Here is a 13,760-nt window from a genome sequence, read left to right on the forward strand (position 1 = left end):
TGGCAGTGCTCAGTTGCCCCCAACAGCCTCTTTCCCCTCTCTTCCCATCTCTCCTTCCTGGGGGTAGCAATCCCCGAGCCGCTTCAACTCCATGCTCCACAGATGCCTCCTGGCGGAGAGGCGCAGGGAGGACGCGGCCTCAGGGACCCACTCCGCACCCAAGGTGCTCCGGTGCGCAGCTCGGGAGCCTTGACATTTGAGGGCAGGCACCGCTGAAGCGGACGGATCGGACTAATTATTTCTGGAGAGCTCTCATTACTGCTGTCTCCCGGGGCACTTGGCTAATTATCAAAAGTGGCATATGGTAATATTTTAAACGGCAATTTATCAATCCCCAGTCAATGCCTGCCTAGTCCCTCGGCCTGGCCGGGTGACAGCCGAGTGGGGATGGACCCGGGGTGGGTTTTGTTGCCCTACCGAGAAACACAGAAGGACCGTCGCTGGGAATCCCCTGGTCTCTTTCTGGCACAAACGTTCAAGCCCGGTTGTTGTTGCGTTTCCAACTTTTGTCAGTGGGCTTATTTGTCCCAGTTTCCTCCAAGATGTGAGGTTATCCTGTTTTTCTGGGAGCAGCTGGCCAAAGGGGACAGCCAGAAAGCTTCGTGGCCGAATAAGGATCAGACTCTGACTCTCCTTGGGCTAATACCCAGGGTTGTGTTCCCAAGAGTGTTTCCCAGCAGCTATCCACCTGTTCCAAAAGAAATGTTTAATTTAATGCACTTGTCTAGAAAATTCTTACCCTGATTTTCGCTGAAATAGCTTTCCAGGTGGCATAGAAATGAATTTTCCTAACCAATACCCTAATAAGATAGTACAAACATCCAGCAAGAGCCAAATAGCCGAGGCGCAACTCCCGGATGCACCAGTAGTGAGCAGTAAAAAAGATCGCCGTTTGGAGGCCATCTCAGCCTGCCTCCCATTGCCAGCTGGTCACAACTGGGGCAGATTTTGGCACCTGCATCAAACCCCCACCTGCTTCCCTCTGTTTGTTTAGGAGATACCTGCAGGTGTTTCAGTCTTGCCTGGGAATTTGCCAGCCTTCAACAGAGGCTGGGATCTATAGGATTCACCCTGTCACGGCCAAAATGCTAACAGTCTGGTCCCCACCCCACCCTAGTGTCTACCATTATTGATAGCAAAATGCATCTTCTGGTAAAGGAGCTGTTCTGTGCTGTGAGTGAATTATTCTGGGGATCCCTGTCTCCCCCCCTCCCAGTCCAAAATCACCCGTTCTCGTGGCTCAGTTTGTTTGGGGTCTCCCAGTCCTGCTTCCACTCCTGCTAGGTCCCATCAGTTGGCTAAAAGTGGGCTCTGTCCCCTCCCCCCAGCTGAAATGGCTACCCTATTTTTGTCATGGGGGGGGGTGATAGGCCTCTGCCTTTGCCTCCCCAGTGAAGCCAGTCGGGTGGAGGGATGGGGGGCCCCTAGATGGTGAGAATTTTGCTTGGTTTTGAGGCAGGAATGTCCAGGCACTGTTTCAGAGGGGTCTCTTCTTTTGTTCCCAAGATGTCTTGTCATCTCAGATTTGAAGAGACGTTGGAGATCCGTGATTGTGTCTCTCATCTTGACAAACCCCTCCAAATAGGAGAGGCTTGACAGGGAGTTGACTCAGGACTGCACTTCTTGGGGGGGGGGGATTTCACCCGTCCCTCCACCATTCCTAACAAAAACGGTTCCCCAGTGATGCTATTTGTTTCAACAGAGATTGGATCTGTTCTGGTGGCATCATCTATCTGGGCTCCCATCTGCCAGATTTGGGGAACTGCCTAGGAGAAAGTTTCAGAGGGGAACCGTGTTGGTCTGCAGTAGAAGTCCGGGAACACCTCAGACACCAACAAGATTTTCCAGGTATGAGCTTTTGAGAGTCAAAGCTCCCTTCGTCAGATATTTGACGCAGGGAGCTTTGACTCAAAAAGCTTATACTCCAAAAATCTTGTTGGTCTTTAAGGAGCTACTAAACTCGAATGTAGCTGCCTGGGAGAAAGGCCGTCATATAAACATTTTAAATGAACTTTATTTTGTTTTTACTTCATTCATACCCTGCCTTTCTTCTCAATGGGGACCCAAACCGGCTTATGCCATTCTTGTCTCTTCCATTTTATCATCACAACAACCCTGTGAGGTAGGCTAGGCTAAGAAAAATCTTGTTGGTCTCCGAGGTGTTCCCGGACTTGAACCTGGCTGTTCTACTGCAGACCAACGTGGTTCCCCTCTGTGTGACTGGCCCAAGGACACCCAGCGGGCCTCCATGGCAGAGTGGGGATTTGAACCTGCGTTTCCCAGACCCTAGTCCCAATACTCTTACCGCTATACCACACTGGCTTTCAAAATACTTTACTTGCCCCCGCCCCCCACGGGGCTTTTCTTGGGCCAAGCCATGCCAGCAACTGCTTGGGGCAGAACGGTGAAGAGGCCGGCAATGCCCCGTAGGAGGTGGTTCCCCCCACCCACGGGGCTTTGGAATGGGCATAACTTGCTCAGGGAGACAGAATACTTTGACCTTGCCCCGAAGAGCGGGTGCTGAGGGCCTGCAAGAGACTCAAGGAGTGGAGTCAATTGAGTTAGAAGGCTTTGGACGAGGTTTTGGCACAGAGGAGACGGACGTCTTAATGTGCTTTTCGCTCCTGGGCCAGGTGCATTTGTTTCTTTTCCCAAATAAAATTTCTTGCCCTCCTGCCTCTGCATCGCCCGAGGCTTTTTCGTGCTGCGGGCCTCTTGTGGGACTAATTGGGATTTATGTGGAAGCAATCGGATTTAGCGGCGTACGCGCAGTGGGGCCGGGGAGCCATGTCAACAGCTGGTTTGCAGGGAGCAGGGCTACCTCCCCCCCCCTTCGTATGTGCAAAGGGTGGGGGGGGGAAACCCAGCCTTTTGAATAGGAGTGGGAGCAGTTTGCAAGGCTCTGTGTGGATGCAGGCAGGCGAAAAGACTGTTCCATTTTGCTTTGCGGGTTTTTAAAATTATTTCTCTTGTCCCAAGCACTTGGACTTCCTCTGTGCGTGGGGGAGGTTGGCTCCACCGCCCATTGAGGCCATTTTGTGGTTGTGCCCACCACCCTGTGTCAGAATTGCAAAGGTGCCCGAAGGCTCAAAAAGAAGGCCTTTATTCTGGCTGCTGCTTTCTGACTTGGGCTCCCTTTTTAAACTTTGCAGGCCTTGTGTGTGTGTGGTTCCCAATGTAAGTTCACCAAATTCTGAGTCCTCTCCGGAGATGGGGTCACCCTGCCTTTTGGGGCCAAAGGCAGCAGGCAATGGGAGCCGCTTTTATTCTTCTTCTTTTGGCCAGGATCTCGTTCTGCCCTTGCCAGTCTTTAGCTTGCCAGTCTTTAGCTTCGGTTCCGCAAATCCACAGACGTCTCCCCCACCCGCCTGCCTCCTCCTCCTTGCCCATTCCTGTCATGTGGTGTCAACCGTTTAATTGCCGCCGCAATGACCTCCAAGTGCCTCATCGAAAACCACTTGATGGTGGGGAAAAAAAGCAATTTTATCTGTCAGCAGTAATTAATGTGCCTGAACGTTAACGTGACTATCGGTTCCATTCATCTCCTACTATTTCTCCCCATACACACCAGGCTTCTTTATGGGGGGGGTGTAATTGTGCAAACATATTCTGCCAAGATAAAGAGGTATTGTTGCTTTGGATAGAGGAGGGGGCTGGGTGTGGGGAGAGCCTGAGAAGCTATGGGTGACCCCCCACCTCACTCCGTGAGCCCCATGGGGGGATTCTGCCTGTGCTCACTCGGGAATTTGGGGGGCTCTCACACTACAACTCCATAGCTTGGATGATGCGGGTGCAAACCAAGAATTCTCTACCAAAGCTTCTTGGCTGCGATTGTGACAGTGAGAGTTCTGGGAATTAGTGTGTGTATGTTTGTGTGTGTGTGTGTGGGGGGTCAATAGACCCCTTGGCATTCTTGGGGCTGGTAGATGCTGGCCTCCCCATTAAGGTTGCCAGCCTCCAGGTACTAGCTGGAGACCTCCCGCTATTACAACTGATCTCCAGCCGGCAGAGATCAGTTCCCCTGGAGAAAATGGCCGCTTTGGCAATTGGACTCTGTGGCATTGAAGCCCCTCCCCTCCCCAAACCCCACCCTCCTCAAGCTCTGCCCCAAAAATCTCCAGGTGTTTCCCAACCCAGAGCTGGCAACCCTACTCCTCATCCTAGATCCTATCAACACTTTAGGCATTCTACCTGCCAGTCTCTTATTTAGGGGAATCCTCACAACTTGAGGCAGGGGGCTGGGTCTTGGGCCAGGGGCCGCAACGAGGAAGGCCCTAATCCTCTGCAGGCTCTCAGCCCCCCCCCCCCGCCCAGCAATCAGTTGCATGAGAAGGGACTGGCATGACCTCTTGGGCAAACCGAAAACAGGTAAAGGAAGACGTCAGGATGTCTGAAAATCGAAGGTACACAGTGCCAGAGGTCAATGACAAGAATTCAAAGAAAAAAGAATTTTGCAAAAAGTGTGTATAAAATTAATGAACAGTGAAATACAAAAATAAATACATTTGTGTCACAATATGACAGACACTTCCTCAGTACACCAATACTTAATGTGTGAAAATACTTAACAGCTATTTGTGTGTGTGTGTAAAGTGCCGTCAAGTCGCAGCCGACTTCTGGCGACCCCTTTTAGGGTTTTCATGGCAAGAGACAAACAGAGGTGGTTTGCCTGTGCCTTCCTCTGCACAGCAACCCTGGTATTCCTTGGTGGTCTCCCACCCAAATACTAACCAGGGCTGACCTAACAGCTATTTACAAAGTCACAATTATATTTATTTTTGTATTACACTTTTCATAATTTTTTTGCACATCACATTTTTTGGAACAAAAAATGTAAATTTGAATTCTTGTTGACCTCTGGTACTGCGATACCTTCGTTTTTCTGACCTCTTGGGCATGTACCACCCAAGTGACCCAGCTGGTGGCAACGCAGACCTGGGGGTGGTGGGTGACAGAATATCTAGAACCAGCCCTGACTGGAGATGGAGCGGCCGGTACCCCCAAAGCTCCCTTGCCTCTACAAATAGTGAACAGAGGAGACTGGCAAGGATTGCTTATCAGTATCCAGTTTGGTGGTGGTTCAGGAATACAACCAGAAGTGCTAACTTGTGTGTGTGTGTGTGTGTTTTTAACTTGTGTAGAACAGTTTTCGGAGTGTCTTTGTTTTTCCAAACGCCACTTTGGAAGGAACAGACAGGCTTTAATTTGCAACGCCAAGAGGTGCTGGGGCTCAGACCCTGAGGGGAGGTTTTTCACATGCCTTGGAGGGGGGATCCTCCACTGCCTTGGTTCTGAAGTGGTGCTTCGCTGGGCCATCAGTTGGGTTCTTTGGCTGCCCCCTCCCTTTTCCCGCCGTGATCCCTAAACTTTCACTGGCCACTGTCTGTTCATTTTCAAGCAGCCCTAAGGACTAGAAACTTAATGTTTGTTTTATTTTTAAAATGATTCTTAGGGCAAAATAATGTTACATGAGGACATATGTAGTGACAGCCCGACTGCTTGTTTTTTTAAGCTGATGGGGGGGGGGGCCTTTGGGAGCAGCAAAGCATTTTCCATTATGCCAATCTCTCCCACCTCTGCACCATTTCTGTGGGTAATTGCGTGCATTTTAAACTGGGGGTGTGTAACATGGAGCAGGAAAAATGCTTTTTTAAAGCAGAGGCTAGATGGCCATCTGTCAGCAATGCTGATTCTGTGAACTTAGACGGATCATGAGAGGGAGGGGAGGAAGAGACAACCTTTCTTGCATGCCCCTGGTAGTGCCAATCGCCACTTTGGGGGTCAGGAAGCAATTTTCCTCCAGGCCCGATTGGCCAGGGATCCTGGAGGGTTTTTCTTCTGGGTATGGCACAGGGGTCACTGGGGGCATGGGGGAGGGGGAGGTAGTTGTGAATTTCCTACATGGTGCAAGGGGTTGGACTAGATGACCCTGGTGGTACCTTCCAACTCTACGGTTCTATGAAATGTGCAGAGCAGGTTAAACTGTCCACCCTGAAGTGGTTTTCAAAAGGGGGGGATCAGGCTACAGTTAGATATGTTTTGAGAGTAACGTGAGTTATTGGCCCTTTGGAGGATGGCATCTCGTGGCCCCCGTGCCAAGCGCCACTCCTGGGCGGAAGGGCCGGTGGCCATCAGTCCTTCCCGCTGGGATCCTGCCCGGTCCTTGCGAACGGAACTTTGCATTGAGGCAGAAATCCTGACCGGGAGCCATGGGACCTCAACCCACCTCCTCTTTTTCTGGACTGATTTCAGAACCTCTGAAGCTCACCAAAGTTGGAGTTTTGGCGGGGGACCCAAAACGGGCATTTCTTGGCGCCTGGTAAAATTTGCCATGGCAAGTTTCAAAGGGGCCACCCCAGGCATCCGCCCTGTGTTGCCCTGAGGGCGGGGGGCTGCTTCCTGTTTTCTGGAACAGCTTGGGGAGGGGGCTGAAGTAGAGGGGGCTTTGGCTGTGGCTCTTCACCCCCCACCTTTTTCGGTTTTATCTGGCTCTCCCCTCTCCTGGCATGCGATCTCTGTCGGAGCTGGCAAGCAGCAAATTGAGGGGTTTATCTTGTGTTTCACTGGTGTGCAAAGGGAATTTCCAGGTGCTGCTGTATTTGAACAGCTGCTTCTCGGTGCCTCTTTGGGACTCTGAAACAGCTGGGCTGTGAGCAGGAAGAACCTGGTTCAGATGGGAGAGAATTTCACGGTGTCATTTTTTACAGGCCCGGTTTGCTGAGCTCAACTGGCAGAATGCGAGAGAAAAGGTTGCAAATACATTTGCCTTCATCGGGCAACCGCTGTGATTTCTCTCCTTGAAATAATGTACAGAGATTCTGTGTCCAACTTACCTGAGCAGTGCCCAGAAAGGGGTAGTTTCTGTGAGCTGGAAATCAAGCAGATTTGGAAGACCTCTCACATTCAGCAAAGTTTATTCTGCTTTTAAAAATATTTTGTTCCAGCTAGTCGTGGGGGGAAGGATCAGAAAACTGAGCAATCCCTCCCACCGCCTGCAAGAAATTTTCATCACTCCAAATTGAAATAAATGAATAAATTCATTTATCTATTGAGAAAATCAGCGGAAGAAGAGTTGGTTTTTATACCCTGCTTTCCTCTGCCTTTTTAAGGAGTCTCAAAGCGGCTTACAATCTCCTTCCCTTCCTCTCCCCACAACAGACACCTTGTGAGGTAGGTGGGGCTGAGAGAGTTCGAAGAGAACTGTAACTTGCCCAAGGTCTCCCAGCAGGCTTCATGTGGAGGAGTGGGGAATCGAACCCGGTACTCCAGATTAGAGTCCACCGCTCTTAACCACTACACCACGCTGGTTTATGCAGCTGACCATCTGGCGCCTGAGATTGCTCTCTCTCTCTCTTCCGCCTGTCGCTTCTTCTGCCATAGGGGCTGGAAACCTGATTTGGTTTAAATGAAAGCTGCAAGTTGTTCAGAAGCCACATTCAACATTCCCTGGCTTTATATTATTTTTTTCTTTTTTCTTTTTCTTTTTTGTCTAATGGTGGTATCAGTTCAGCTTAATATTTCCAGGCTTCTGTGAGTTCTTTTCTCGGGGGCAAAGCCTTGGACAGAAAGTCTTTCTGTCTTCTCACAGCCCTGGATTGTGAAAAGAGGCCTGACCTGGGAAGGCGGCCAGGATTTTGCTCAGGATTTTGGACGGTGGCTGATGGTTCAGTAGAGCACCAAGCTTCTCTGGGACACCTTTCTGTCGTGCTCGGACCCCGCTCCGGATTGAAGCCCCTCCCTATGGCTTGCAGGCAGTCTCCGGCCCCCCACCCATCATTTTTGGACCCGGCTCCAGCTGGGAATCCCTTCCCCGGGGAATGTTTTGTCTTGCGTTTGCATTATAGTTCTCTTTAAAAAAAAAAAAAATCCTGAGTCTACTTTGGGAGCAATTTTTTTCCTTTTTTTCTTTTTGGCTGCGAAGCAGAGTTAAAATATAATTATTTCTAACCGGGACTGTCGACCCATTAAAGTTTTTGTTTTAAACCCAACAGCTGTCTTGCTTTTAACTGATTGGCTGAAGCTGGAATAAATTTGCATGTTTCAGATCCTCAGTGGATGCTAGAAGGGCAGAGTCTTTCCCTCCCCCTTCTTCTCCCCCTGCCCGCCCCTCCCGTTCGCCTTTCAAATATAAGTAACAATTTAGTGAGCAAAAGCCACCTCTGCGTTTGCAATATTTTGCTATTCTCCAGTTTGGAGGTGGGGGCGGCGGGCGGCAGAGTGGGTGGTTATCACCTGCAAGGGGCAGAGAATAGGAGTCTCTGATTGCTGTTAGTCCCACCAATTAATTAATCACGGGGGAATTTAATCTGCAATTAATGATTGTGTTGATTAATCAGGTTAAAGCCGTTACATCCTTGGTTTTTAATGTATTAACCACTTTCCTAGGCTGTCGGGATTGGGAAGAGGAATATACTTGTATACAAAACCGTATTTCCTGTTTGTTTCCTCCATTTATTTAGTACGTTTTTACCACCCCCTTCCCCAGAAAAGTACTTGGTTCTCCCCTTTTCATCCTCACAACAACCCCACGAAGTAGGTTAGACCAAGGGTGAGTGACTTGCCCAAGGACACCTGGTTTGCATCATGGGCAGACAGGGGTTCGAATCTAGACCATTCCTATTAACCAGTGCACCACAGTGGATCTCAAGCACTGATCTGGGGTGGGGTTTCTAGTCCTCATGATGATACCACACCCCACATTTCTGAGCAAGGTGGTGCAATCTCCCCCTTGCCTGGATTTGTGACATGGGCTTACTCCTTCTCTCTGCCTGAGGAGAGAAATGACCTGCATTATTTTTTTACAAAGATACTTCTGTTCTTTCTCTCCACAGTCCCTGGATGGGTTCGTGTTTGCGTTGAACCAAGAGGGAAAATTCCTTTACATCTCTGAGACGGTGTCTATTTACCTCGGGCTCTCGCAGGTAGGAATTGTGTGAGCTGTATACTAAACCGTGAATAATGCATGTGCGGGCTGAAAAATAAAATCCCACTCTCACACGGCCAGATGTATGGCGCATGAGTCACGCAGCTGAGCGGGTTGCTTCGAGAATAGCCAAGATGATTATTTGTGGAGTTCAGGAAGCAGCAAAGTATCTCGAAAACACTTTGGCCTGTCCTGAATTGCTGTGGCCGAACCTGTCGTTGTCTGACTATGACTTCTCTCTAGCATCGTAGGGTTTGGAGCTGCTGAGAATCTCGGCTGTGATTTTTTATTTTAAAGTAAGAGCAAGCTTCTAGTCCTTGTGAGGAGGGACTGTGACCTTTGCCCGTGCATGAAAAAAGTCGTGACTTTTTTTAGCTTTGAAGACTGAGGGGTTGCATCGTGTTATGGGGATTATGAGTGATGTGAGGAGAGTAAATGTGGATAAATGATTTAGAAGTGTCTCAAAATTGGGAACCACCTGTTTAAAATGGAAGATTGGGAACCACCTGTTTAAAATGGAACAGCAGCTTCCTTTCTACTTATAAAAACGTGATGGTTGTTGTGGTCCCCGTCGCATGGGACTGGGGGGTCCTGGGTCCAAAGCGTACTTCAGCTGCGTAGCGAGTGGTTGTGTAGGAACCGTTGCCAGGACTAGGCGTGTGTGGATGGATTCAGATGACCGCTGTTCCCCGTGTATAGGCAGCGTGGTGTTTGAGGTTAGAGTGTTAGATGAAGAAAAGAGAGGCCCTGATTCAAAGTCCTGGAGCTCACAGGCTGACCTCAGGCCCAGCCCATTTTCTCTAAGCCTAACCTACCTTACAGGGTAGTGGTGAGGATAAATGCAAGAAAGAGGGAAACCATGCCTGCTTTTCTGAACTTCTTGGGGAGGGACCTTGACTCAGTGGTAGAGCATCTGCTTGGCATGCAAAAGGCCCCAGGTTCAATCCCCGGCATCTCCAGTTAAAGGGACTAGACAAGTAGGTAATGTGAAAGACCCTGAGACCCTGGAGGAGCCACTGCCGGTCTGAGTAGGCAATACTGACTTTGATGGACCTTGATGGTCTGATTCAGTGTAAGGCAGCTTCATGTGTTCATGTGAAGATAGGCAGGCTAAAAATCTGCTAAATTCCTCTGGTAATGGGGGCAATATGATAGAAGTGTCTTGGAAATTGTCCATCTTTAGCCATCTTTAAGAAAGAAGACAGTGGTTTGAGAGGTTTTGTTCTACAGATACACGCACACACTGTCTTTTCATTAACCACCCACCCTGGTGGTCAAAGAGGTTTGGCAGATTTTTGGAACAATGTAGAAAACCTTTTTTGACCACAGCAAAAGTGAGATGCAAGGAGGACCTAAGAACCCCCTTTGCAATCCTGCAATTCTGTTTTCTGGAAAAAAAACTCATCCATCTCCCGCTTGAAGCCAAATCTTAGCAAGACAGGACGGGAGGATCAGGGTTCTGGGATGTTTTCTTTCGCTCCAATGCTTGAATGCAAGAATTGGTCACGGATGGCGTTTGGGTGTTCAAACTGTGGATTTTCCTTGCAAAATTCCCACAAGTGAGTCTCACCCTAGGGCCGGGCCCCCACTTGGGAGTAGTCCTCAAGTACTCTTGGGTGTGTGACAGCTATTTTGGGGTCTGCGTCTTTTATCTGGGCCCTGTGGCATTAAAGCTGCCAAGTGCGAGTTCTCCACCGCCACCAAATGCTTCCTGAGCTCTGGAGGGACAAGAAACGCAGCGTTCACTCAGTTTGGAGCATGGCCCTCCGCGCGGCCTGGCGCCGGGCATCTCCGTGCAGCCTCCGGGTCCCTACCACATGAATAATTAATCTCAGTAATTATCTCTGCCACAAACTAAGGGTCTTTGCCAGGTAATTGATGATCCGGCATGGCTTCCAAGCAGGGATTGATTGATTGTTGTGGGGTGGGGGGGGGCGATGTAAATTTGGGACCTGCTGGGGAATGTTAAAGTAGAAGGATCTGTGGGACTCAGGCACCCTCGGAGGACAGCGGTTTACATCAGAACCTTTCGTGTACGCTCGAGCCACCACTTGCAAAGGGAGCTCAGGTCTGGATCACTGGACACATGAACACATGAAACTGCCTTACACTGAATCAGACCATCAAGGTCCATCAAAGTCAGTATTGTCTACTCATACTGGCAGCTGCTCTCCAGGGTCTCAGGCAGAGGTCTTTCACATCACCTACTTGCCTGTTCCCTTTAACTGGAGATGCTAGGGATTGAACCTGGGACCTTCTGCATGCCAAACAGATGCTCTGCCACTGAGCCACAGCCCCTTCCCTGGAGCTTTCAGGGTAAGGGTTGATGGTTTTCCTTTTTCCAGCACCAGTTGCCCCCACCCCACGGGGGCTGAGAAGGGGCTCTGGGCATTTCCTTCCGCAGGGCTCTGCTGTGCTGGGGAGTTTCCTCCCCCCCTTTCAGGTTTAGGTAGGGATGCTGGTGGTGGCGGGGGAGGGGGACGACTGGATGGAGCCCTGCCAGCCCCTTCCGAGGAATTCTCTCCTCCCCCCGGGGTCGAGGGACAGCTGCGGCCCAGGCTTCATTTTCGCATGGGGCGTGGGGTTGGTAGCACGAGGTCAGGTTCGGGCTGCCAACATTTATTAAATCGAAACCTCATTTTAAAAAAATAATCCAGTCTGAGCTTTGTATCGTAGTAAAAGGTCAGGCTGACCTGGCCATCCTGATCTCATCAGGTCTCAGAAGGTAAGCAGGGTCAGTCCTGGTGAGTACTTGGATGGGAGCCCACCAGGGAAGTCCGGGGTTGCTGTGCAGAGGCAGGCAATGGCAAAACCACCTCTGAACGTCTCTTGAAAACCCCATAAGGGGTCACCATAAGTCAGCTGCGACTTGAGGGCACTTTAACACACACACAGAAAAAAGGAGGCTGGTTTTGAGGTAGGGCTGCCAACCTCCAGGTGGGGGTGGGAGATCCCCTGGAATTACACCTGATCTCCAGAGATCAGTTCCCCTGGAGAAAATGACTGCTTTAGTGGGTGGACTCTATGGCGTTATACCCTGCTGAGGTCACTCCCCAAACTCTACCCTCCCGGGATTCCACCCACCAAATCTCCAGGAATTCCCCAATCTGGAGTTGGCAGTCCTTGGGGGGTGGTTGGCAAAGGGCTTGGGGGCTGGCTGAGGCACCCACATTCTGCTCCCTTGCAAGTAAATCCTTCGTCAATAGTTGTGGGGAGGGAGGACCTCTAGATCTGCAACCTGGATCAGGTCATGGAGCCATTGCCGGCCTCTCCCCGGGGAGGCGGTGTCTTCCCTGGGCAAGAACATTGCTTCATTGCAGTGTTTCTTCTTCTTTTTAAAAAGCATCCTTATTTGTTTAAATTTTCACCTTGACAACAAGGCCAAAATGTGGGGTGGGGTGGGGAATTTGAGGGCAGAAGTTGTATCTCAGCAGAGGGAACCTGCTCTGGCCCAGCCAATCAGTCCCTGCCGTTCCTCCCGTGCAGAGCTGAACAGAGACCCTCTTTTGCTTTCTAGATTTCCATTTCCCCTTAAGCAAACAGGGCGGGATGGAGAGGCAGGTGAGAGGCAGGGGACACCCCTCCAGAGCAGTCGCGCTATGAAGGAGGCGTCAGCTGGCTGGCGCAAGGCCCGGGTCTGGGAACATGTGGGATGTGAGCGATGGTTGTTGGATTCTGTCAGCGTGCCTCCCTTTCAGAAGATGCTGTATGCAAAGCCCCGTGGCTTTCTGCTCACGTCCCTGGATGTTGCAGCAAAGGGAACAGAGGCAGGAGGGTCCACTGCAGTCCCCCTGTCTGAGTTCCTGGGTTTAGCATCATCATTGAATGTAGGCCACTAATTCTCGTTCAGAGGTTTTCAGGCAGAACCTGAGTTTCCTGGCTCCCAGAATCCTTTTGCTCTAAACCAGCTACATAACAAACTCTTCCAAGATTTTGCAAGAGATGCCAAAATTTTGGAAGAGAACTCCGAGGCCCCAATTTGTGGCACTGTAGAGATTTGTGCCTGCTTGCACCTGTTGCTTTGTGCACCTGTTGCTCTTCCCCCGCCCCGCTGCCAAATGTACAGAGGAGGTAGTCAGGGTTGTCAGCACTGGGTTGGGAAATACCTGAAAATTTTGGGGGTGGAGCCTGGGGAGGGTGGGGTTTTGAGAGGGGAGGGACCTCAGGAGGGTATGATATCATAGACTCCACCCTCCAAAGTAGCCGACTTCTCCAGGGGAGCTGATCTCTGTCATCTGGAGAGCAGCTGCAATTCCAGAACTCCAGGTGCCACCTGGAGGTTGGTAACCCTACCTGGTCAGGCCCTTTCAAGAAAAACCGCAAGGGAAGTGCATGGGCCTTTGGTGTTCACCAGTGACGGGTGAGGGGTGCATCTTGTTTGTTTCTGTAGAGCCCTCCGTTTGTGCGGCGCTTGAGAGGTTGCAAGAAACCCGGCCTCTGCCCCAAGGATGTAAACTTTGAGACGCAGCAAAGTCAGCAAAGTGAAGGAAAGGGTAGACGTGAGCCACTTGTGGTATAGTCGTGTGTAGCGTATCAGACCAGAATCTGGGAGACCCAGGTTCAAATCCCCCCTCTGCCATGGAAGCTCGCTGGGGTGCTCTTGGGCCAATCCCGCACTCTCAGCCTGACCCACCTCACAGGGATGTTGTGAGGGTAAAATGGAGAAGGGGGGAGAGTATGGTAAGCCCCACAGGAGGAACAGTGGGGTATCGATGGAGGAAATAAGTAAGTGAGGATAAACAGGGGAAGAAAATGCATTCATTCCAACCGCCTGAGCCTGGGCTAAGTTTAGTCTCCCGGTTCTCTGAAGAAATGCGTGCAATCGCAGCATGCAGCT

General features: G+C 50.5%; 1 protein-coding gene across 1 annotated transcript in view; it reads left to right on the forward strand.

Moving 5' to 3' along the window:
• Positions 1 to 13,760, forward strand: part of NPAS1 (neuronal PAS domain protein 1) — a 59,776-nt gene that overhangs the window by 23,618 nt on the left and 22,398 nt on the right. Inside the window, exon 4 of the mRNA XM_056845950.1 lies at positions 8,832 to 8,921. Coding sequence (XP_056701928.1) covers positions 8,832 to 8,921 — 90 coding nt within the window. The remainder of the gene's footprint in view (positions 1 to 8,831; positions 8,922 to 13,760) is intronic.

The sequence above is a fragment of the Euleptes europaea genome, chromosome 3 (genome assembly GCF_029931775.1).
Source record: "Euleptes europaea isolate rEulEur1 chromosome 3, rEulEur1.hap1, whole genome shotgun sequence".
NCBI lineage: Eukaryota > Metazoa > Chordata > Lepidosauria > Squamata > Sphaerodactylidae > Euleptes > Euleptes europaea.